At 44.9% G+C, this 25,521-nt stretch overlaps 3 protein-coding genes across 3 annotated transcripts in view; all 3 read left to right on the forward strand.

The window, feature by feature from the left end:
• Positions 1-42: 42 nt before the first annotated feature.
• LOC308273742 (protocadherin alpha-1-like) lies at positions 43-15,194 on the forward strand (the record flags this gene model as incomplete). The annotated part of the gene is made up of 5 exons (XM_080711063.1): positions 43-2,467; positions 3,773-3,797; positions 4,589-4,950; positions 12,462-12,534; positions 15,113-15,194. The coding sequence occupies 5 exons, from the start codon at positions 43-45 to the stop codon at positions 15,192-15,194; spliced, it is 2,967 nt and encodes a 988-aa protein (XP_080567189.1).
• A 74-nt stretch (positions 15,195-15,268) lies between these two features.
• LOC308273815 (protocadherin alpha-3-like) lies at positions 15,269-17,800 on the forward strand (the record flags this gene model as incomplete). The annotated part of the gene is made up of 1 exon (XM_080711169.1): positions 15,269-17,800. The coding sequence occupies one exon, from the start codon at positions 15,269-15,271 to the stop codon at positions 17,798-17,800; it is 2,532 nt and encodes an 843-aa protein (XP_080567295.1).
• Positions 17,801-22,214: 4,414 nt separating this feature from the next.
• LOC308274983 (protocadherin gamma-C4) overlaps positions 22,215-25,521 on the forward strand; it is a gene marked incomplete at both ends in the record, with an annotated part of 798,148 nt that continues 794,841 nt past the window's right edge. The window contains one exon of the mRNA XM_080712992.1: positions 22,215-24,605. Within this exon, the coding sequence (XP_080569118.1) occupies positions 22,215-24,605 (2,391 nt within the window). The remainder of the gene's footprint in view (positions 24,606-25,521) is intronic.

Consider the following 25,521-nt stretch of genomic DNA (forward strand, 5'->3'; position numbering starts at 1 on the left):
TGAAGTCAGGCGAGAGGGTAGCTAAGGTGTAGTGTTTTTGCGATGCTGTTTTCCAGGCAAGGAGGTCTGGGAGCCTGGCGTCTGCTGCTCTGGCTCCTGCTCCTGGCAGCCTGGGAGGCAGGGAGCGGCCAGCTGCACTACTCCATCCCGGAGGAGGCCAAACACGGCACCTTCGTGGGCCGCATCGCGCAGGACCTGGGGCTGGAGCTGGCGGAGCTGGTGCCGCGCCTGTTCCGGGTGGCGTCCCGGGAGCGCGGGGACCTTCTGGAGGTAAATCTGCAGAATGGCATTTTGTTTGTGAACGCTCGGATCGACCGGGAGGAGCTGTGCGGGCGGAGCGCGGAGTGCAGCATCCACCTGGAGGTGATCGTGGACAGGCCGCTGCAGGTCTTCCACGTGGAGGTGGAGGTGAAGGATATTAACGACAATCCACCGATCTTTAGAGGCAAAGAACAGAGGATATTTATTGCTGAAAACAGACAGCTAAATTCGCGGTTTCCGGTAGAGGGCGCTGCTGATGCAGACATCGGCGCCAACGCGCTTCTAACTTACACTCTCAGCACCAATGATTACTTCTCTTTGGACATACAGACAAGCGATGAACTGAGCAAATCTCTTTCACTTGAATTGAGAAAATCTTTGGACAGAGAACAAACACCAGCACTTCGTTTATTATTGACAGCTACTGACGGGGGCAAACCGGAACTGGAAGGTACAGTTCAGCTGCTGATTACGGTGCTGGACGTTAACGATAATGCCCCGCTGTTTGAACACGCAGTATACAGAGTCAGTTTATTAGAGACTACAACAATTGGAACATTAGTGATCACGTTAAACGTCTCTGACGCTGATGAAGGTGTAAATGGTGAAGTTGTCTTTTCCTTTGGCAGCGATATTTCTCCTGACATTCAAGAAAAATTCAAAATTGATTCCACTTTAGGAGAAATTATGGTAATTGGTGATCTGGATTATGAAGAAACAAAATCCTACGAAATTCAGGTAAAGGCAGTTGATAAAGGAAATCCTCCTTTGTCAAATCACTGCAAAGTTTTGGTGAAGGTGCTGGACATAAATGATAACTCTCCAGAACTAGCAATCACTTCGCTATCTTTGCCAATCAGAGAGGACGCGCCCCCGGGCACGGTGATCGCCCTGATCAGCGTGTCGGACCGCGACTCCGGCGCCAACGGCCAGGTGAGCTGCTCGCTGGCGCCCCCGGAGCCCTTCAAGCTGGTGTCCACCTTCAGGAACTACTACTCGCTGGTGCTGGACAGCGGGCTGGACCGCGAGGCCACGGCGGCCTACGTGGTGGTGGTGAGCGCGCGCGACGGCGGCTCGCCCCCGCTGCGCGCGTCGGCCAGCGTGTCGGTGGAGGTGGCCGACGTGAACGACAACGCGCCCGCGTTCTCGCAGGCCGAGTACACGGTGTTCGTGAGGGAGAACAACGCGCCGGGCTGCCACCTGGTGACGGTGTCGGCGCGCGACGCGGACGCGCGGGAGAACGCGCGCGTGTCGTACGCGCTGGTGGAGCGGCGCGTGGGCGCGCGCGCGCTGTCGAGCTACGTGTCGGTGCACGCGCAGAGCGGCCGCGTGTCGGCGCTGCAGCCGCTGGACCGCGAGGAGCTGGAGCTGCTGCGCTTCGAGGTGAGCGCGCGCGACGCGGGCGCGCCGGCGCTGGGCAGCACGGCGACGCTGCAGGTGTTCGTGGTGGACGAGAACGACAACGCGCCCGCGCTGCTGGCGCCCGGGGCGGGCGCGGCGGGCGGCGCGCGGGGCGAGCTGGTGCCGCGGGCGGCGGGCGCGGGCCACGTGGTGGCGAAGGTGCGCGCGGTGGACGCGGACTCGGGCTACAACGCGTGGCTGTCGTACGAGCTGCTGGCGGCGGCGGGCGGCCCGTTCCGCGTGGGGCTGTACACGGGCGAGGTGAGCACGACGCGCGCGCTGGACGAGGCGGACGCGCCGCGCCAGCGCCTGCTGGTGCTGGTGAAGGACCACGGCGAGCCGGCGCTCACGGCCACGGCCACCGTGCTGCTGTCGCTGGTGGAGAGCGGCCAGGCGCCGGCGGCGGCGTCGCGGGCGGCGGCGGGCGCGGCGGGCGGCGCGGCGGCGCTGCTGGACGTCAACGTGTACCTGATCGTGGCCATCTGCGCCGTGTGCAGCCTGCTGGTGCTCACGCTGCTGCTGTACACGGCGCTGCGCTGCTCGGCGGCGGCGGCGGCGGCGGCGGCGGCGGCGGCGTTGGCGGCGCCGGGCGAGGGCGCGTGCGGGCCGGCGCAGCCCGTGCTGGTGTGCTCGAGCGCCGCGGGCAGCTGGTCGTCCTCGCAGCAGAGGAGGCAGAGGGTGTGCTCGGGAGAGGGCCCGCCCAAGGCCGACCTCATGGCCTTCAGCCCCGGATTGTCTCCAGGATTGAACGCGTCGGAAAGAAATGTGCACCCGGAAGAAAATTCGGATCTTACCGGTAATGTAAGTTTGAGTTTGGCTTTTTTGTTTTTATTAAGATTGAAGGAGCCAGGTGTGGTGGCGCACGCTTGTAATCTTAGCGCTTGGGAGGCTGAGACGGCAGGATCGCACTGGTTCGAAGCCAGCCTCAGGTACTTAGACTCTCAGTAATTTAGTGAGACCCTGTTTCCAAATAAAGTATAAAATAGGTCTGGGAGGTAGAAAAGCCCCTGGGTCCCATCCCCCAGTAACACACACACACACACACACACACACACACACACACACACACACAAAGATTCAACATACCAAGCCGGACGCGATGGTGCAGGCCCACAATCCCAGTAGTTGGGAGGCTGAGACAGTGGAGTGTAGGTTCAAAGCCAGCCTCAGCAAAGGCAACGTAGGCTTTCAGCATTGTAGTGAGAGATACCTTGGTTTCAAATAAAGAAAATCGGGCTGGGGGTATAACTTGAAGGTAGGATGTCTTGGGTTCAATACGCACTACACAACACACACACGTCAATCAGCTTTTCGAATGTCATTTTAAACAATTTGTTCCAGGTGTTCCTTAAATTAAAACAAATTCTACCATTTAATGTATATAACTATTTATTGCAGCTGTCTTATAGGAGACAAAGAATATCATGGAAAACATATTTCTTGATTTAAGTGGTAGAGTTATTTAAAAATACCTATCTACTGAGTAGTCTTGACAATATTTAATGCAGTGTCTCAACGAGGTCATGGTCAGTGACACTTTTAGATTTACTTATTATCTTATATTCCCTAGCAAAATGTCAAAGCCCTGCACAAATAATTTTGTGCAAAGTATAGAAGCCATCTGGTTTCCCTTTGTGTTACATTTCAAAGCGATCAATAACCAGAATTTTTTTTGGGGGGGAGTACTGGGGATTGAACCCAGAGGCATTCAACCTCCAAGCTACAGCCTCAGCCTGATTTTATTTATTCAGAAACAGGGTCTCTCTAGGTTGCTGAGAGCCTTGCTACCTTGCCAAGGTTGGCTTTGAACCTTCCATCCTCCTGTCCCAGCCTCCCAAGTACTGGGAATTCAAGTGTGAGCCATCATGGGCAGTGTAAACAAAACATTTGTAATACATGTAACTAAAAATTTATCTACTGGGTGGTACTATTAATCCAGTTAAAATATGCAGCTATTTCATTGTCCTTGAGGACAACTTCTTGATGTTGGCCATGGTTTTCTCTGGGTGGAGAAGTCTTAATGTTGCAGGAACTTATTTTTGAAATAGAGTTGGAAATACTTGAGTACTTCATTTACTCACAAATGTACTAAAACTCTTTATCTTTACAGCATGTAATTCCAATTACTTTATGAGGTGAGGCTTTATTTTTACTTGATGAATGAAAATGGTAAGGCTCATAAAAACTATGTTTAGGATAATTACTAGTTTTTCCTCAGAAATTTCCAGGTCAAAACACTTGCTTGTTCCATTGTGGTTCATTGACTCTGTGTGTATGTGTGTTGGGGATACTGGGGATGGAACCCAGGGGCATGCTACCTCTGTGCTATACTCCCGGCCAGATTTTTTTTATTCCTTATTTTGAGACAACAAAACAAACAACCAAACCAGAAAAAAAAACCGAATAAAAGAAAGAGAAGAAGAAAAAAAAAATCCCAAACAGCACACCACCACCACCAACAAAAACAAAAACAAACAAACAAAAAACAAGGTCCTACTAATTTACAAATATGGGGCTGGGTCCATATAATATTTGTATGTCTGATCACTGGTAGATTCTGGAGTATAATCCAATGTCTCTATTTTTCTTTTGCTTTGTTTTTTTGGTGGTACTGGGGTTCCTGGAAACCCTTCTACCTCCGGGCTACACTCCCAGACACCTATTTTTAAAATATTTTTATTTGGAAACAGGGCCTCTTAAGCCAGCGAGGCTCATTTCGAACCTGAGCAATCCTCCTGTCTCCATCTACCAAGCGCGGGGATTACAAGCGCGTGCCACTATGCCCGTCCCAATGTCTCTTATTTGCTCTGAACCCTATTGTCAGCTTTTGACCCAGTCTCTACCTGATCTCTTCTCTCGCCACTGACAGCTTTGTAAAGAATGCATCTAATATAGACTTGGCATGTCCCCTTGTGACTTTGTGCAGGTACAGAGCCTTGAGCACCTTTCCTGTGTCACTGGACGTTCTAACTGGGCTAGCCCACAGGATCCCTTCTCTGGGCACACAGGATTACCTGGCTGCTGTGGTCTGGGCCACTGGAAGGCTCCTGTGCTGCTGGATCCTGAGGCTTTTCCATGTGTACAGGGTTCCTCCCCCAGGTCTCTGGAGGGCTGTGCCGCTGCAGGTGCTGCCTTTGGTGAGCACACGGGTGCCTCGCCACTTAAGATGTTGGAGGTCCGTGGCTGCTTTCAAACACTTGGATTATTTGGATTTCTTGAGGCTGCCACACCAAGGTTCAAGGTTTGGGCCCGGGGCCCACGATGGTGCCAGCAGCCTGTCCTCAGCAGGTCAGTGCCACACTCAGGCTTTTTCCAGTGAATCCCGCAGTTCAGAATTATTGGATTCCTTCTGCTGTGGTTCCTGTTTCTGTTTTGGTTGTGAGCTGTATTTATTTTGCTCATCTAGATGCTGCCTTCTCGATAGTTGAACTTTTTTGTTTGTTTGTTTCAGCTATGGAGATGTGCTGTGTCCTGCTGTTGCCATTTTGAATCTCTTATTCTTTATTTTGAAACAGAGTCTCATAGGTTCAAAATCAGCCTCAGCAATTTAGTGAGACTCAGAAATTTAGCAAGACCCTGCTTCAAAATGAAAAGTAAAAAAAATTCTGGAAGTGTAGCTCAGAGGAAGAATGTCCCTGGGTTCAATCTTCAGCTATCCAGTTACTCCTAGGTATCTTTCCAAAGGGACTGAACTCAGAAAATTATAGTAGTATATACATATCCATGTTATAGTAGCAAAATTCACAACAGTCAAATTATTGAAACAACCTAGATGTCCATTAATAGATGAATGGATTACAAAATTGTGGGATATACACACAGTGGAATTCTACTCAGCATTAAAGAAGAACATAATAATGCCATTTGCAGGAAAATGGATGGACCTGGAGAACAGTATGTTAGGTGAGATTAGCCAGTCACAGAAAATGAAGGGTCATATGTTTTCTCTAATATGTGGAAGCTAGGGAGTAAATAAACAGTATATCAGAGGGGCTTCAGAAAATGGAAAAGAGACTCCAGAAGCCAGAAAGGTGGTCTAGGGGAAGGGGAGGGGAGACAGGGAGGAACAATGACTATATATGTATATATACACACACACACACACATATATATATATACATATATATGTGTGTGTATATATACACACATGTGTATATGTATACACACATACAGACACACATACACACACACACACACACACACACACACACACACACACACATATATATATGAGAATGCCAAGGCCAACCTCAAAACCCTATATGAGAAAGAGAGGGGGGATTTCCCCAGATCCCTCCCTATGCTGTCTGCATGTATGTCACCATCACTATGGAAAAATATAAATGGCCTCAGCATCTCACTTAAAAAGAAGGAACAAGATGATGACAGTCATTAGCAAACAAAGCAAATTAAGTAATTCCCTATTTATGCAAATAGTACTCAGAAAACTGTGTAGGACCAGGAGGGTAGCTCAGCAGTAGAACCCTTGCCTAGCATACAGGAGTTCCTAGAAAAGAAAACTGAGTGTATATAATTCTCATTGCCCCAGTGCACGAGGGAAAAAGATCAAGTAGCTGAAAAATGCCCTGGAAGAGGTAAGTAAATTGATCAATTGAGAGGAAACTACGTTTTGAGGCCAGCCTGAAAATTATGAGTGGTATGCAAAGGATAAACATGTATTTTCTTTTATTAAGCAAGAAGAAAAAAACAGAGGTTGGCATTTAATGCTACAATTACACTATTTTATTTGAAATTTTATATAGTTTGAAGAAGCAATTATCTCACAGTATTTTAGTGAAAGATTAACCATATGATTATTGATGGAACTGAACTAAGCATCTTTGCATCTTTTGATAATATAATTAACCTCTTAAATTTGGCCTGAAGGCATTAAGCTTTCAGTCTTTAATGCCTTCAGGCCAGTGTACCACGACTGGTGTGTGTGTGTGTGTGTGTGTGTGTGTGTGTGTGTGGTGCTGGGGTTAGAACATAGGGACATTCTACTTCTAAGCTACACTCCCAACCCTATTTTATTTTATTTTATTTTGAAAAAGCATCTCACTAAATTGCAGAGGGCCTCACTAAGTTTCTGAGGCTTGCTGGAAATTTATTTTTCCACCAGTTCTTTTCCACAATTTGTTATTACCTATATATTTTAATATTAATAAGAGCATAGAATAGTCCTTATTTATGGAAAATTTATTATTTAATTCTTATTTCATATTACATTTACAATTTAATTAGACCTTGATTTAGAAAATATATTGACTTACAAGCAGTCATATTCTTTTTTTAGCATTTAAATTTTTTATTAATTTTTTTTTATTGGTGCACTGTATTCATACATAATAATGGGATAAAAAAACACTTTTTGTAGACATACACACACACACATCGCCCAATTAGCCCCTACCCAATCCCCACCCCATTCCCTCCCCATCCCTCCTTCCCATGCTTGGCTTAGTGGTTGACATCTAGTATTATAGCAATTTATCCAAAATTAACAATGATAATCTCACAGAACAGTTTCATTTGTCTGATACCAAGCTTTTGATGACTTAAAGATAACATTTCAATATTTCTTTTTGCTTTCTTTCTTACCAGAGAATATTTTTTTCTATTTTTTAGGTGAAACTATCATACATTTATTTATTTATTTTTCAGAAAAAATCTATCCTAATGTGGAATATGGATGCTAGATACCCAAAACGATCTCGAAAAAGAACAAAGCTAGAAGATGTATATTTTCTGATTTCAAATGTTATAAAGCTACAATAATTGAAACAGTGTTGTACTGTTATAAAGGCAGATATATAAACCATTGGAGTTAAATAAAAGCCTAGAGATAAATTCTTCCATATATTGTCAAGTTATTTTTGACAAGCTTTCCATGAACATTTGGTGGAGGAAATAATAATCTTTTAACTAAATATTGTTGAAAAATAATAATTACATGAAAAAGAATAAAAGTGGACCCTTACCTAATACCATATACAAGTATTAACTCAAAATAGATAAAAGACCTAAATATAAACCTTAGGACTATAAACATTTAGAAGAAAATCTGGGTCATTAAACCTCACAACGTTGAAATTGGCAGTGATTTCTTGGATATGATTTCAATGGCACAGGCAACAGAAGAGTAAACAAACTCCCTAAAAATTAAAAAAATATTGTATATTCAAAGACAATGTAAACAGAGTTAAAAGTTATTGATAGAATGGGATAAAATATTTCCAAATGCTATATCTGAAGGTATATTAATATTCCAAGTAGAAATCCTAAAAATTAGCAACAATAAAAGCAAACAATACAATTTAGAGATAGGTAAAAGACTAACATAAATAATGAATCTCCACAGATAACCAATCTTAGTTGTCTGTTGGATGGAAACTCTTGTTTCTCTGGTTCTGGTGTGTGTTACCTAATTCTTCTTTGTAGTTAATCTCTTTGAGTATTTTCTCTTGCGCTGGTTTTGAAGACATAAATTCCTTCAGTTGCTGTTTGTCATGGAAGCTTCTTATTTTTTCATCTAATTTGATAGAAAGTTTTGCTGGGTAGGAAATTTTTGGCTGGAAGTTGTTTTCTTTCAGAGTTTGGAATATGTTACTCCAAGCCCTTCTGGCTCTCATTGACTTGGTTTGGGAAGTCTGGAGTGATTCTAATTGGTTTGCCTCTGAATGTCACTTGGCCCTTTGTTTTTGTTGCCTTTAAGATTCTCTGTTTGGCTTCCACACTGGTCATTTTTTTTTTTTTGGTGGTACTGGGGTTCCTGGAAGCCCTCCTACCTCCGGGCTACACTCCCAGACCTGTTTTTACATTTTTTATTTGGAAACAGGGTCTCCTAAACCAGCGCGGGCGGCTGGCTTCGAACCTGCGCGATCCTCCTGTCTCTGCCTCCCAAGCGCAGGGATTACAAGCGTGCGCCACCACGCCCGGCCACATTGGTCATTTTGACAATTATGTGGCGTGGGGATCCTCTTCGATCCTGTCTAAAGGGGGTTCTATAAGTTTCCTGGACCTGTGTATCAACCTCTTGTTCTATGTTTGGAAAATTTTCTGCTATTACTTCCTTGAAGAGATTGTTGATCCCTTTGGTTTCACCTTCTTTTCCCTCCTCTATTTCAATTATTCTTAGGTTAGCTCTCTTAAAATGGGCCCATATTTCTTCAATGTCAGATTCCTGCTGTCGGATTTTTTTTTCTAAATTAGAAACTATAGCCAGGCGTGGTGGTGCACGCCTGTAATCCCCGCACTTGGGAGGCAGAGACAGGAGGATCGCGCAGGTTCGAAGCCAGCCGCGCGCGCTGGCTTAGGAGACCCTGTTTCCAAATAAAAATGTAAAAATAGGTCTGGGAGTGTAGCCCAGAGGTAGAAGGGCTTCCAGAAACCCCAGTACCACCAAAAAAAAAAAAAAAAAAAAAGAGAAACTATGCATTCATTTTTGGAGTGATCATCTTCTAAGAGCGAGATTCTATTCTCCATGTGGTCTAATCGGTTGTTTGTACTTTGAATTGAGGACTTTACTTCATTAATTGCATCCTTTATCTCTTTTTGGCTCTCTCTGAATTCTTTTCGAAACACCTCTATTATTTCTACAGTTATTTTCCTGATTTGATCTTCTAGAAATCTCTGAATTTCTGTTTTATCGGGTTCTGATGTTGTGGGGTTGTGGACATTCAGTGCTCCATCGTTACTCCTCTTTTCCATGATTTCGGAAGTTAGTGCCTTCTCTGGGTTCTTCCCTTGGGTCACTAAGACTTCACTTAAGGTGCTCTGGATCTCGAGTCTGTGGTATCTCAGTCCCCACTACTCCTTTACTAGGTTGTATGGCAGAGTCTCAGACCCAGGGAGTCAATAGAGGCTGCTTTAGACCATGGGGGGTGCCAGGTTGCACGTTCTCCTATGGCGTGATATCTCTGCCACCGCCACTCCCCCACTGGGTCAAGTCCCTGGGGGTGCTGTACTGGGATTTCTTCTCTAGGGGCCTCAATTTGACTCACTGTTGTTGAGTGCGCAGATGGAGCTGTAATGGACTCGGTGAATTTGCTGCTGCTGCCGCCAGTGGCAATATGGCACCGCTACCACACCCTCGGTCATGAGGCTGGCGTATTTCTTCTCTGGTTTTGCGCTCCTCTCTGAGTCCCTGCAGGGTGTGCTGAGCCCAGCCACTGGGAGCTTTAGATGCTCCCTGCGCTGAAAAATCTGCCAAATCCCACCTGGCTGTTCCGCAGCGGCTCACCTCAGCTCGCTGTCCGCCGGTCCTCTCTGGAGCCTGGTGGGTTGTTGAGTGCATTGGTCTGGTGCCGTCTGGTGAACTCGCCACTACCGCCGGCAGTAAGGAGTTGCTGCCGCATCCTTGGGTGTGAGGCCGGCGTGTCACCTCTATGGCTCTGAGCTTCGTTCTGAGTTCTCCTCCTCTCTGGGGTCTGGTGCATCAAGGGAAAATGGCGCCCACCGCTCATATCATATCACTGTGATATGGTTTCTTTCTGTGTGTCGTTTTTCCAGCCCTCTTTTTCTCTGTCCCTTGTAATTACATTTTTTTGTTTCTCTGCTGAGGGTGTTTTCTGACTAGGAAAGGCGCTGATTTTGTAGTAATAGAGATTGGTTGTTAGCGAGGCTCGTAAGCCCCGCTTTTCTCCGTCGCCATCTTCCCGGAAGTCAGCAGTCATATTCTTAAAAGATGATGTTATAAAGGCTGAGATGTAAGCTGGGCGAGGTGATGCATGCTTGTAATCCCAGCATTCGGGAGGCTGAGACCGGAGGACTGCGGTTCATGAACAGACTCAGCTACATAGAAGACAGATCTTATACCAGATTATAAACATTGTTATGCATTTGGATTAATTTTTGGTTAATTTTAACTATTAAAGGTATCTGAAAAAAACTAGGCAAATATGATTATGCTGTATGGAGGCTTCAATTTATGTCAGTAAAATCTTGATAGAATTAATTTTGTGTTATTTGATTTTAGTAATTAGTTTTGGTTATATGTTTTTAAGAATTGTAATTTATTTTCAATTTACCTGGGTATGATAATACCAATACAGTTTAATTTTAGGAAAATAATTTACATTGCCTGAAATGAAAGAGAAAAACTTAAAGAATAAAAGAGAAGCTAAACATGGTGGCGTATGCTTGTAAGTCCAGCACTTTGAAACTGAGACAGGAGGATCACAGGTTTGAGGAGAGCCTCAGTGACATAAAGAGGCCCTCAGTAACCTAGTGAGATCCTGTTTCAAAGTGAAAAAAAATAACAATATAGGGTTGGTATATAGCTCAGAGGCAGAATACCCCTGGGTTCAATCCTCAGTACCATATAAATAAATAAATAAATAAATAGGAGGGAGATTTTATTTCTTAAATTGTTTCTTCTTTTTAGGAAAGTGTTTTTTTGTGATAGAATTGTAGTTCCATGTTCTGGTATAAAAATAAATAATTAGAAAAGTTAAGTATCATTTGAGGCAACTTTGAGTTTGTTAGTTAATAAAAAAATACAAATAGGTGAGAATGAGAAATAGTTGTTTATTTTGGTAGCCACTACCAATATTTCTGTTCTCCTTCTGGGAACACCCAAGAATTTCATTTCCCTCTTGCCTTGAGGTAGTATGTTTGTGGGATTTTCTTTGGCCAATAAAATATAATTGTGTATAATTTCCAAGCAGAATTATGTAACAGCTGGTGTAAGATTCTCTTCTGCCCTCTTCTCCTGTTGTAACAAACACAGAAGAACAGATTGATATTGTGATACCATAAGGCCAAAAAAATCTGGGATGTTGAGCCAACATGTGGAGGAAAGCTATCACAGGAGTCTCCAGTAATCACAGAGAACTTTGCAGAAGCTAGAAATATAATCATATTTATTTCAGAGGGAAAAATGAAATAGTGAATTTACAACAATATATTCATTAGAGTTTCAATGTTCTTAGAGAAATGTAAAAAGAATAAATTTTAAGAGGAGACCATTACAACAGGCAATATAATTGGTAGAAGAATAGTATTATTGGCACAGTTACCAGTGCATCTGACCATTAAGCGGATAACAGATTCTATGGGGAAAAACCTATCATTTTGGCTTCCTTTATTTATATCAAGGGTAGTAGAAGAAAATAGTAAATTAAAAATGGCATAGGTACATCTTCTTTTTATTATTTAGCTTCAATTCCCAACTTTTGCTTTTCCTTCTGCATCTTTGTAGTAGTTTTGTGAAAAACTACATTAAAGGTTTTGCAAGAATGAATGCTCAGACTCATAAAAATTATGGAACTTACAGTTTGCTCTGATAGATGCAAAGGGTACAGTTTTAGCAGTGGCTACCATATTAGTTCCTTTGTGTTGCTACCACAAATTACCATAACTTTGCTGGGCGTGGTGGTGCACGGTTGTAATCCCCACGCTTGGGAGGCTGAGACAGAAGGATTGCACAGGTTTGAAGCCAGCCGCGCTGGCGTAAGAGACCCTGTTTCCAAATAAAAATATAAAATAGGTCTGGGAGTGTAGCCCGGAAGTAGAAGGGCTTCCAAGAACCCCAGTACCACACACAAAAAAATTACCATAAATTTGGTTACGTGGAACAAAAGAAGTTTATTGTTTGATAGTTCTAGGGGCCAGATCTAAAGTCATTTGTTATCTGGACCACATTTCCTCTGAAGGCTGCAGGGGAAAATCCTTCCTGCCTCTTCCAGCTTCTAGAAGTTCTTGGTATTCCTTGATTTATGGAAACACAACTCAAGATTTTATCTGCATTCATATCTTCTTCATGTAACCATGTGTCTTCTCTTTTTTTGCCTTATAAGGGACAACTGTCACTGGATTCATGGCCAACCCCAGGCCAGGATGGTTTCATATTAATATCTTTGTCTTAGCCAGGTGTGGTGATGTGGTGATGTAATCCCAGCACCTGAGAGGCTGAGACTGGAGGATTGCACAGGTTCAAAGCCAGCCTCAGCTACTTAGTGAGGCTCTTGGCAACTTAGTGAGACTCTGTTTATGAGACCCTGTTTCAAAGTAAAGAATAAAAAATAGGGCAGGGGTTATGTTTCGGAGGTCAAATGCCTCTGGGTTCCATTCCCAGACCCACACACACACACACAAAAAGTCAGGGAGTGTAGCTCAGAGGTAGAAAGCCCCTGGGTTTCATCCCCAGTACCACAAAAAATTTGTCTTAATTATATTTAGAGAACTTTATTACAAATGAGGTTACATTCTGAGGATCTGGGTACAAATATATTTTGGGGTTTCTATTCAAGTCATTGCAGATCCTAAGGGGTGTCAAGTTGGCGTGGGGGTGGCAGTGAGGGGAGGTGCTATTTGCATGGCCTCTCAGCCTCCTTTCCCCATTGGAGAAAACCTGCTTGCATAGTTGGCTATGGTGCTTAACCTCCCTGGGGGATGGATAGAGAGATTCCATGTCCTCAGAAACCCTGAATAACAGCCCAAATATGTTTTCTATCCTCATACGTGTCATTCTAAAAATCTAGCATAACTACCTTACACAACTGTAAAACTTGCCTAAAGCAAGCCATGTTTCTTGGAACTAACATTTGGATTCTAGGTATAAGTCCTCAATGTGTCAACAGTCATAAAAATGCCCACTGATTATATAAAATATGGCCACTGATTCAATAAAATTTCTGGGCATCATATACGCAATTACTCGGAAACTATGCAATGCTCTGATGGCTAGTCTAAAAATATGTGGAACAGTTTAAGTTCTAGGAGAGTTTGGGTACATGTCATAGCCTCCACAAGAATCAATCTCCCCATGTCTTTTCTTGGCTTCAGAAATGAACAAGTGACCCATGTCTGGCCAATTGGAGAGCCATCACAATTATTCACTAAAGGAGGAGATACATCTTTCAAGTCAGGCCATAGGAAGTGGTATCTAGGATTTTTGTTGCAACTCTTTGGAAAGGGTACTATGTACTGAGAGTCATTAGATTGGTAATATATAAGCTAAAAACTACATTGACTATTTTCCCTGTCACATGGGGTAAGTCTACCTGAAAAGAAGGCCAATAGAAGAAAATAAATTGTGAATGTGGAGATATTTTCCTTTTGACATTATTGAGATGTATTGACTCAACTCAGCCTTAAAAAAGTACCCATTTCTATGTGGAAGCCAATAAATGATCCTATACTTCTGTTCTTAAGTAAGTTTATGTAGGAGTCACTGTTAGAGCATGACATATATATATATTTTTAGATGGTACAAGTAAGTATTAAAGATATTAGTTATTACTGGGTTCCAGTAACAGGAAAAGCTCGCTTTTCTTTAGCAAGAACTTGACTTTTTATGAACATTTAAAATTTTCAATTAGATTTGTTTTCCTCTTTGCTCTAAGAAGCTAAGAACAAAATTTGGGACATACTTAGATTAGTTGAAAATGATGTTTTATTATGCATTTTGTACAATAACCCTTCCTTTGATTAATTTTATTTCCATGTTATTGTCAGTCTATTTTTATATTTCCTCATGTGAAGAGGACAGCTAAGAATTAAGTAAAGATGGTCTGAAGTAATCATTAAAAAGAGATAAATTGTATTGTTCTTGATTAAAAATTTAAGTGTAAGCGGAGTATAGTGGCACATGTTTGTAATCTCAGCATTTGGGATGCTGAGACAGGAGGGTCGCTGTTCACACACAGGCTCAGATACTTAGTGAACCCTTTGCAACTCAGTGAGACCCTTTTTAAAAATAAAGAATAAAAATATAGGTCTGTGGGTGTGGCTCTGAGGTAGAATGCTCCTGGGTTCCATCCCCAGTAACCACAAAAAATTTCATGTTCAAAAAGAAAGAGAATATTCCCAATTTAGGAATATGTTATTCAAATAAGAAACAGATAAGTTATTTATAAACTATGTAAACATTTCAAAAATAAAATTTGAGTCAAAACAGCAGTATATATAGGTATATTTTCAGTTGATAAAATATCATTTGATTCCTATGTTCTTCCTTTGAAGAAACAGTAAGAAAAGATAATAATATATCCAAAATATTGAAAGCAGGGGTCTCCAAGAGATTTGCAAACCTCTGTAGCAGCCAAGAGGTGGAAGCAACCCAAATATCCATGGATTGTGGAATGAATACACAAATAGTATTTACACAATGAAATATTATTTACCCTTAAGGAGGCTACCACATGGAAGAAACTTCAGGACATTATTCTAAGTCAAATGAGGCAGTAGCAATAAATACCATTTGATTTTTACTTATCGGAAGTATCTAATATGGTCAAATTTATAGAAAAAGTAGAATGGTGATTACTATGGGCAGATCAGAGGGAAGAAAGAGTTGTCCAATGGATATAGAGTTTTAGTTCTTACAAGATGAAAATTTCACAACAATGTGAAATTTCAACACTATTGAATTGCACACTTGAAACATGGTTAACGTGGTAAAGTAGAAACTACATGTTTAACCACATGATGTCGCTGTCTACCACAGAGTGCTCTCTAGCAAGGAAACTACCCAGAGCCTCTTTGTTAATCCAGATAGGAGAAACGGTAAGAGAAACAGCAGGACTTGAGCAGAGACACGAATATTTAATATTTGTGTGTAAAATATGGTATTTTAATCTTACCCACTCACTGAGGATTAGTAATGCTGTTTTATCTGAGAAGGGGCCGAGAGGTCTGGCAGTGTCTACTGCTCTGGCTCCTGCTCCTGGCAGCCTGGGAGGCAGGGAGCGGCCAGCTGCACTACTCCATCCCGGAGGAGGCCAAACACGGCACCTTCGTGGGCCGCATCGCGCAGGACCTGGGGCTGGAGCTGGCGGAGCTGGTGCCGCGCCTGTTCCGGGTGGCGTCCCGGGAGCGCGGGGACCTTCTGGAGGTAAATCTGCAGAATGGCATTTTGTTTGTGAACGCTCGGATCGACCGGGAGGAGCTGTGCGGGCGGAGCGCGGAGTGCAGCATCCACCTGGAGGTGATCGTGGACAGGCCGCTGCAGGTCTTCCACGTGGAGGTGGAAGTGAAGGATATTAACGACAACCCGCCAGTATTTCCAATGGAAGTAAAAAATCTGTTTATTTCCGAATCCCGGCAACTTGGCTCTCGGTTTTCGCTAGAGGGCGCATCAGATGCGGATATTGGACCAAATTCCTTGGTGACTTACAGACTTGACTCCAGTGACTATTTTACATTGGACTTTAAGAGAACCGAGGAAGAAATAAAAACCCTTGGACTCGTGTTGAAAAGACTTTTAAATCGAGAGGACGCTCCTGAGCATCACTTACTAATAACAGCAACTGATGGTGGGAAACCGGAGCTCACAGGCACTACTCAAGTGAAGGTCACTGTTCTAGATGTAAATGATAACGCCCCTGCATTTGAGAAGACGGTCTACAAAGCCAGATTATACGAAAATGCATCACAAGGTACTCTAGTGGTGATGGTTAACGCTTCTGATTTGGATGAAGGGGTAAATAAGGACATTATATATTCTTTCAATACAGAGACATCAGCAGATATTCTGTCGAAATTCGAATTAGATCCAATCAGTGGATACATCCGTGTAAAAGGCAATATAGATTTTGAAGAAATTAAGTCATATGAAATCCAGGTAGAGGCGACGGATAAAGGAATTCCCCCAATGACAGATCATTGCACGGTTCTAGTGGAAGTTGTAGACACTAATGACAACGCTCCACAGTTGACTATCACGTCTCTGTCCCTGCCTGTCCTGGAGGACGCGCCCCCGGGCACGGTGATCGCCCTGATCAGCGTGTCGGACCGCGACTCCGGCGCCAACGGCCAGGTGAGCTGCTCGCTGGCGCCCCCGGAGCCCTTCAAGCTGGTGTCCACCTTCAGGAACTACTACTCGCTGGTGCTGGACAGCGGGCTGGACCGCGAGGCCACGGCGGCCTACGTGGTGGTGGTGAGCGCGCGCGACGGCGGCTCGCCCCCGCTGCGCGCGTCGGCCAGCGTGTCGGTGGAGGTGGCCGACGTGAACGACAACGCGCCCGCGTTCTCGCAGGCCGAGTACACGGTGTTCGTGAGGGAGAACAACGCGCCGGGCTGCCACCTGGTGACGGTGTCGGCGCGCGACGCGGACGCGCGGGAGAACGCGCGCGTGTCGTACGCGCTGGTGGAGCGGCGCGTGGGCGCGCGCGCGCTGTCGAGCTACGTGTCGGTGCACGCGCAGAGCGGCCGCGTGTCGGCGCTGCAGCCGCTGGACCGCGAGGAGCTGGAGCTGCTGCGCTTCGAGGTGAGCGCGCGCGACGCGGGCGCGCCGGCGCTGGGCAGCACGGCGACGCTGCAGGTGTTCGTGGTGGACGAGAACGACAACGCGCCCGCGCTGCTGGCGCCCGGGGCGGGCGCGGCGGGCGGCGCGCGGGGCGAGCTGGTGCCGCGGGCGGCGGGCGCGGGCCACGTGGTGGCGAAGGTGCGCGCGGTGGACGCGGACTCGGGCTACAACGCGTGGCTGTCGTACGAGCTGCTGGCGGCGGCGGGCGGCCCGTTCCGCGTGGGGCTGTACACGGGCGAGGTGAGCACGACGCGCGCGCTGGACGAGGCGGACGCGCCGCGCCAGCGCCTGCTGGTGCTGGTGAAGGACCACGGCGAGCCGGCGCTCACGGCCACGGCCACCGTGCTGCTGTCGCTGGTGGAGAGCGGCCAGGCGCCGGCGGCGGCGTCGCGGGCGGCGGCGGGCGCGGCGGGCGGCGCGGCGGCGCTGCTGGACGTCAACGTGTACCTGATCGTGGCCATCTGCGCCGTGTGCAGCCTGCTGGTGCTCACGCTGCTGCTGTACACGGCGCTGCGCTGCTCGGCGGCGGCGGCGGCGGCGGCGGCGGCGTTGGCGGCGCCGGGCGAGGGCGCGTGCGGGCCGGCGCAGCCCGTGCTGGTGAGCTCGAGCGCCGCGGGCAGCTGGTCGTCCTCGCAGCAGAGGAGGCAGAGGGTGTGCTCGGGAGAGGGCCCGCCCAAGGCCGACCTCATGGTCTTCAGCCCCAGCCTTCCACCCTGTCCAGTTAACCAGGATAGAGAGGAGCAACTGGGTGTGGACACTGATCTCTCCTCCAGAGTGAGTAGATTTTCTTTATTTTTATACAATGCCATTGTGTCTTACTTCTCAGGTTCTTCACTTCTTTGGAAGCATGTTTGGTTAAAAATTAATGCTACTCTACATGCTCTATAATTAGCATTTCTTTCTTTCTGTCTGTCTGTCTGTCTCTCTCCTTTTTTTATTGATTTTGTGACTATGATAGTTGGGAGTTGGACAAGGTGGCATATACCTGCTACCCCTGTTCTGGGAAGAGTGACATAGGAGGACCACGGGTTGGAAGTAAGCCTCAGCAACTTCGCGAGATTCTGAATCAAAATAAAGAATAAAAAGGTCTGAGAGTGTAGCTTGGAGGCTGCATGGAGGCTAAATGGCTCTGGATTCAATTTCCAGCACCAACAAATAAGTAGTCAGTTTTCTTATGACTAAATTTGCACTCAATAAATCAATAATAACTAGTGAACACAGAAACATAATTTTGTTTTGTACATAAGTATGGTGGTAGTAGGGTTTTTTTTAATTGCTAAACGTCTGGGAAAATTTTATTTTTTTTTTTCAGTGCTGAAGATAGAACCACTTCTACCACTGAGCTACATCTCCAGCTCCAAATAAAAAAATTTTTTCTTGAATGAATTTGTATTACTTAGAGAATTTGAGCCCAACTTGTGGTTAAACTAATTCCTGCACAGTTGTCCATTATCTTTTGCCTCTTTTCATTGGGAATTTTCAGTAAGTGTTACTGGAATTATCACTGGCCCATTTTATGACTTCAATTTAATGCTCACAGCTACTTTTTAAAAGTATGCTTTTACATCTTTAATTTCAAATGTTTGCTTATTATTCCTGTTGTCTTTTATGAAGTCCCATTTATTCTCTCACTCATTTATTTGGAGTCTCAATTTCTTTCTCTTTTGTGATTTGTTTAGGCCTTGTGTTCTTATTTGGCAATATTATTAATATTGCTAGATTTCCTAATTGGGGGAAAATAGAAAAACAATTTATATTGTTTCTAGAATTATGTCTTTGTTCATTTTTAGTTTCATTAATTTTATTAGTAATTCAAATATTAATATGAAGTAAAATTTTAATATTTCCATAGTATATTTAACTGCTTTTAAAAGTATTTTTAATCTTAAGAATGATTTTCAACTTGCACATTTGTTGAAAATAATGCTGTATATTCTAAAATACCCATACTAGCAAAACTTTTTAGTCATTAACCTCTTTTGTGTACATTAGTAAGGATGCTGTCAAATAAGTTAGATAATTTGTATTTATTGGTGACCTCTGGATACCACCCTGTCCAGTAATGTCTACCATGCCATAAGTAGATACCTTTATATAATTGGCACCAAATAAAATTTAAGTGAGACTATTTTCCAGTTATCCCTCCCATATATTTTGCCATGTTTCCAAACAAAAAGTTGTGTTCCCATCCAAGTTTTCCAGGAACCCCAGTACCAAAAAAAAAAAAAAAACAAAAAAAAAAACAAAAAACGTTCTTGTCTTCCTAGACATGAGGCTTTAGTATGCAAATACAGCTTTCCTCTTGAAATTCTTTATATTCTGGTACTGGAGATTGAACTTAGGGGCATTCTACCTCTGGAATGCCCCAATCACATTTTATTTTGAAACAAGATCTTGCTAAGTTGTTGAGGGTCTCCCAATGTTTCTGAGAGTCTCATTAAACTGTGGAGGCTGGCTCCAATCTGTAATCCTTGTGCCTTAGACATCCAAGTACTGTGATTACAGGCATTTGCCTTTTTTTTTTTTTTTTTGGTGGTACTTGGGGTTCCTGGAAGCCCTTCTACCTCAGGGCTACACTCCAAGACCTATTTTTATATTTTTATTTGGAAACAGGGTCTCTTAAGCCAGCGAGGCTGGCTTCGAACCAGCGTGATCCTCCTGTCTCCGCCTCCCAAGCACAGGGATTACAAGCGTGCGCCACCACACCCGACCAGGCATGTGGCACTTTGCAAAACTCTTCTCTTGAAATTCTTTTTTTTTTTTTGTGGTACTGGGGTTCCTGGGAGCCCTTCTACCTCCGGGCTACACTCCCAGACATATATATATATATATATATATATATATATATATATATATATATATATATATATATTTATTTGGAAACAGGGTCTTCTAAGCCAGCCAGGCTGGCTTGGAACCTGCGCAATTCTCCTGTCTCCGCCTCCCAAGTGTGGGGATTACACGCGTGTGCCACCACGCCTGGCTTGAAATTCTTAACTAATGATTGTAGACCCTTGGCAAAGACATTATGATGAACAGTTGTAGACTCTTGGCAAAGATATTTTGAAGACTTGAGTATTTTCCTTTAGAGATGTACTGATGCTCTCCTAAGTGAATACCGAATAGATATTGATTTGTAAATATCTATTTGTATTCTCTTGCACCCCTTACCTATGCATTTAATATTTTGTAAAATATTCACGTGTTTGGGAAAGAAATTATTTTCATTTTCTTCCAATGTGCTTGACATCTATGATTATTTTTAAAAAATCTATAGGTTGGGTTCCTGAACAGTGAAAGTATTCTGATTTTTGTTTGATTCAGAAATTTGATGTGTGTATGTGTGTGTGTGTGTGTGTGTGTTCATAGAAAGGGAGTCTAAAACTATAATTACTAGATTGATTTTTTTGTTTAGACAAACATGAAGGAAAAAAGTTTATAATTTTAAGAGGCAAAACAGTTTAAAAATGGCTATTACCAAACATGTGTGGTGGCATATGCTTGTAATCCCTGTACTTGGAAGGCTAAGACAGGAAGACCACAGGTTCACAGCCAATTTCAGGAACTTAGGTCCTCTGCAACTTAGTGGGACCCTGTTTCAAAATAAAAAGGGATAAAGTGAGGCTGAGGGTGTATCTCAGAAGTAGAATGCCCCTGAATTCCATCCCCAGTAACACACACACACACGAACACACATACACACACACACACACACAATGGCTACTACCACTGTCTTCTTCAATTTTTAATTTATATGGAAAATACAACTAATGGGAACTCTCCATTGCCTGTTAAAACACAGGATGATTGAAAGATCATGATTGCCAAACATTGTCATGAAAATGAAGCTAAAGTCCAGGTTTTCCATATGGAAATTGACATATATCTTAATTAGAACAGTGTCTTAGGGAAAATCTTCTTGTATTTTTAAAAGTTATGGAGGGTTTTGGAATATTTTCTTGACTACCTGTGTAACCATTTTAAGTTAGTGTATTTTATTAGGCAATTTAAAAAGAAAACACTTCTATTTGGTAAATATCTAGTAAATACTAGGTGGGTATCTCTGAACCATTAAACTATTAAAATACAACAATCTTTTAAAAATTATTACTTCAAATAAGTACTATGTACCCAAATGCTTTTAGGAGAGAAGTTATTGTTATAATTAATTACATTATGATTTTTGTAATGATTCAGTTTGTGTATTGCAGTTTATAAACAAAGCTAAAATGCCTACCCAATTGATTTTATTATGAAATTATTCTTAGGTCAGGGAATTTTAAGTGGTTATAGAGTGGGAAAATTGATTTGCAAAGGATTTGGAAATGATAGACTTTAGGCAGGGAATACAATGAGCATGTTTGTTTAGTAAAACATATTCTTGGAGTAGCATATTTCATTAAAATATATGAGCATAGTGGTAGAAAATAGAAGGTTAAGAATCTTAGATACAGGGGAACAGGCAGGTTTGTAGATAGTGAGAGTCAAAATGATAATACCATCTTTGCTTGTGAGTGATTAAAAAGTTGCACTGAATAAAGTTATTTGGGATACTTTTCCACAAAAAAATATTTACAAGGAGTTTCTACTTCCTTGCTAAAGATTTCTTGCACATTACACTCTTAGGTAACGCAAGGAAGACAGTCAATTGAATGTTGGTAGTTTTTTATTCTTTTAAAGAATATTTGCAAGTTTCCCCCTCAATGGCTTATTCTTGGAATTCAGAGGTTTCCTAGGAACTCTTCCCCCTCTCAAAGTACAATACCAGTAGTACAATCCAAGGATAAATATGATTTCATCAATAACAACTTTCAATATTTTATGGAACAAAAGAAAACCATTTTCCTTATTAACACTTAACAAATTAATTGGATATTTATAAAGTGTATATTAACTACACTTTGGTCTGTAACTAACTAGAACCTGCATGAAAAAAGGATTCCTTTGTAGTAAAAGCTTCCTCTCGGTAAAACTAAGGACCACAATTATTGGTACAAAATGAGTACCTCGGTAGTAGAATATGTAATCCTGTTTTTCAAAACTGGAAAGGTATTTGGAGAAGCTGAAGGAACACATGAGATCTGGCAGAATGTGAATTTCTAGAATGCGTACTTACGGTTTGGAGCCACATGATGTCGCTCTTTACCATAAAATAGATCTGACGCGAAGAAAGAGGCTGACGGAAGAAGCCTTATCCACCATTGAGAGTCTGAAACATGGAGGATGCACGTTCCCGCACTGACGGATCAGAAGATTTCTCTGAACTTTGAGACAAGATCAGAACAAAGCATTGTGTTCTGACATGGAACTTTGTTGGAGAAGCGGCCAGAAACTCAAGCGTATCCTGTTCTCCGTTCTGCTCCTCACAATCTGGGAGGCAGGGAGCGGCCAGCTGCACTACTCCATCCCGGAGGAGGCCAAACACGGCACCTTCGTGGGCCGCATCGCGCAGGACCTGGGGCTGGAGCTGGCGGAGCTGGTGCCGCGCCTGTTCCGGGTGGCGTCCCGGGAGCGCGGGGACCTTCTGGAGGTAAATCTGCAGAATGGCATTTTGTTTGTGAACGCTCGGATCGACCGGGAGGAGCTGTGCGGGCGGAGCGCGGAGTGCAGCATCCACCTGGAGGTGATCGTGGACAGGCCGCTGCAGGTCTTCCACGTGGAGGTGGAGGTGAAGGATATTAACGACAACGCGCCGGTGTTTCCAGCGACACAAAAGAATCTGTTTATAGCAGAATCCAGGCCGCTTGACACTCGGCTTCCTCTAGAGGGCGCCTCGGATGCGGATGTGGGAGCCAACGCTCTGCTGACTTACAGACTGAGCCCCAATGAGTATTTCTCTCTGGAAAAACCATCAATTGATGGGCGTGTAAAAGGCCTTGGGCTTGTGTTAAGGAAATCTTTAGACCGAGAGGAAACTCCAGAGATTATTTTGCCGCTCACCGTCACTGATGGGGGCAAACCCGAGCTGACCGGCACGGTCCAGTTACTCATCACGGTACTGGATGCCAATGACAATGCCCCGGTGTTTGACAGAACAGTCTTTACTGTAAAATTATCAGAAAATGTCCCAAACAGGACGCTGGTAATTAAAGTCAACGCCTCAGATTTAGACGAAGGCTTGAATAGGGACATTATTTATTCATTTTCGACAGATAATTCACCGAATGTGAAATCCAAGTTTCACATAGACCCAATTACTGGACAAATTATTGTTAAGGGATATATTGATTTTGAAGAATGTAAATCCTATGAAATTCTCGTTGAGGCCATTGACAAAGGACAGCCCCCACTCTCTGGCCATTGTACAGTTATTGTAGAAGTGGAAGACGTCAACGATAACGTTCCGGATTTGGAATTCAAGTCCATTTCGCTTCCAATCAGAGAGGACGCGCCCCCGGGCACGGTGATCGCCCTGATCAGCGTGTCGGACCGCGACTCCGGCGCCAACGGCCAGGTGAGCTGCTCGCTGGCGCCCCCGGAGCCCTTCAAGCTGGTGTCCACCTTCAGGAACTACTACTCGCTGGTGCTGGACAGCGGGCTGGACCGCGAGGCCACGGCGGCCTACGTGGTGGTGGTGAGCGCGCGCGACGGCGGCTCGCCCCCGCTGCGCGCGTCGGCCAGCGTGTCGGTGGAGGTGGCCGACGTGAACGACAACGCGCCCGCGTTCTCGCAGGCCGAGTACACGGTGTTCGTGAGGGAGAACAACGCGCCGGGCTGCCACCTGGTGACGGTGTCGGCGCGCGACGCGGACGCGCGGGAGAACGCGCGCGTGTCGTACGCGCTGGTGGAGCGGCGCGTGGGCGCGCGCGCGCTGTCGAGCTACGTGTCGGTGCACGCGCAGAGCGGCCGCGTGTCGGCGCTGCAGCCGCTGGACCGCGAGGAGCTGGAGCTGCTGCGCTTCGAGGTGAGCGCGCGCGACGCGGGCGCGCCGGCGCTGGGCAGCACGGCGACGCTGCAGGTGTTCGTGGTGGACGAGAACGACAACGCGCCCGCGCTGCTGGCGCCCGGGGCGGGCGCGGCGGGCGGCGCGCGGGGCGAGCTGGTGCCGCGGGCGGCGGGCGCGGGCCACGTGGTGGCGAAGGTGCGCGCGGTGGACGCGGACTCGGGCTACAACGCGTGGCTGTCGTACGAGCTGCTGGCGGCGGCGGGCGGCCCGTTCCGCGTGGGGCTGTACACGGGCGAGGTGAGCACGACGCGCGCGCTGGACGAGGCGGACGCGCCGCGCCAGCGCCTGCTGGTGCTGGTGAAGGACCACGGCGAGCCGGCGCTCACGGCCACGGCCACCGTGCTGCTGTCGCTGGTGGAGAGCGGCCAGGCGCCGGCGGCGGCGTCGCGGGCGGCGGCGGGCGCGGCGGGCGGCGCGGCGGCGCTGCTGGACGTCAACGTGTACCTGATCGTGGCCATCTGCGCCGTGTGCAGCCTGCTGGTGCTCACGCTGCTGCTGTACACGGCGCTGCGCTGCTCGGCGGCGGCGGCGTTGGCGGCGCCGGGCGAGGGCGCGTGCGGGCCGGCGCAGCCCGTGCTGGTGTGCTCGAGCGCCGCGGGCAGCTGGTCGTCCTCGCAGCAGAGGAGGCAGAGGGTGTGCTCGGGAGAGGGCCCGCCCAAGGCCGACCTCATGGCCTTCAGCCCCAGTGTACCTGACTCGTCCGATAGAAACGACCAGAAGCAGACATCTGGGGAGTCCTTTGCTAAGGTTAGTTTTTAATATCCACTTGTTCAATCTGATTTCTTGTGTTCTTTCTCGCTATCATTTTTTCATAGTTTTACTTCTCAGAATCACATTTCTCTGGGCTAATTTTCATGAAGTTTGCTTACATAATTCTTTTTTTAAATTATTATTATTTTTTTTAATTTTATTTTATTGGTGCACTGTATTCATACATCATAGTGGGATACAAACTTTTGTAGACATACATGCACACATCGCCCAGTCAGCCCCCACCCAATCCCCACCCCATTCTTTCCCAACCCTCCTTCCCATGCTTGGCTTAGTGGTTGACATCTAGTATTATAGCAATTTATCCAAAATTAAAAATGTTAATCTCACATAACAGTTTCATTTGTCTGATACCAAGCTTTTGACGACTTAAAGATAACATTTCAATATTCCTTTTTGCTTTCTTTCCTACCAGAGGATTTTTTTTTGTTTTTTTTAGGTGAAACTATCATATATTTATATATTTATTTTTCAGAAAAAAATCTATCCTAATATGGAATATGGATTCTAGATACCCAAAACAATCTTGAAAAAGAACAAAGCTAGCAGATATATATTTTCTGATTTCAAACCATATAAAGCTACAATAATTGAAACAGTGTAGTACTATTCTAAAGGCAGATATATAAACCATTGGAGTTAAATACAAGCCTAGAGCTAAATTCTTCCCTATATTGCCAAGTTATTTTTGACAAGGTTTCCATGAACATTTGGTGGTGGAAATAATAATCTTTTAATTAAATATTGTTGAAAAATAATAATTACATGGAAAAGAATAAAATTGGACCCTTACCTAATCCCACATACAAGTATTAACTCAAAATAGATAAAAGACCTAAATATATATCTTAAGACTATAAACTTTTAGAAGAAAATCTGGGTCATAAAACCT

The sequence above is a fragment of the Muscardinus avellanarius genome (assembly GCF_963383645.1).
Source record: "Muscardinus avellanarius genome assembly, chromosome: 1".
NCBI lineage: Eukaryota > Metazoa > Chordata > Mammalia > Rodentia > Gliridae > Muscardinus > Muscardinus avellanarius.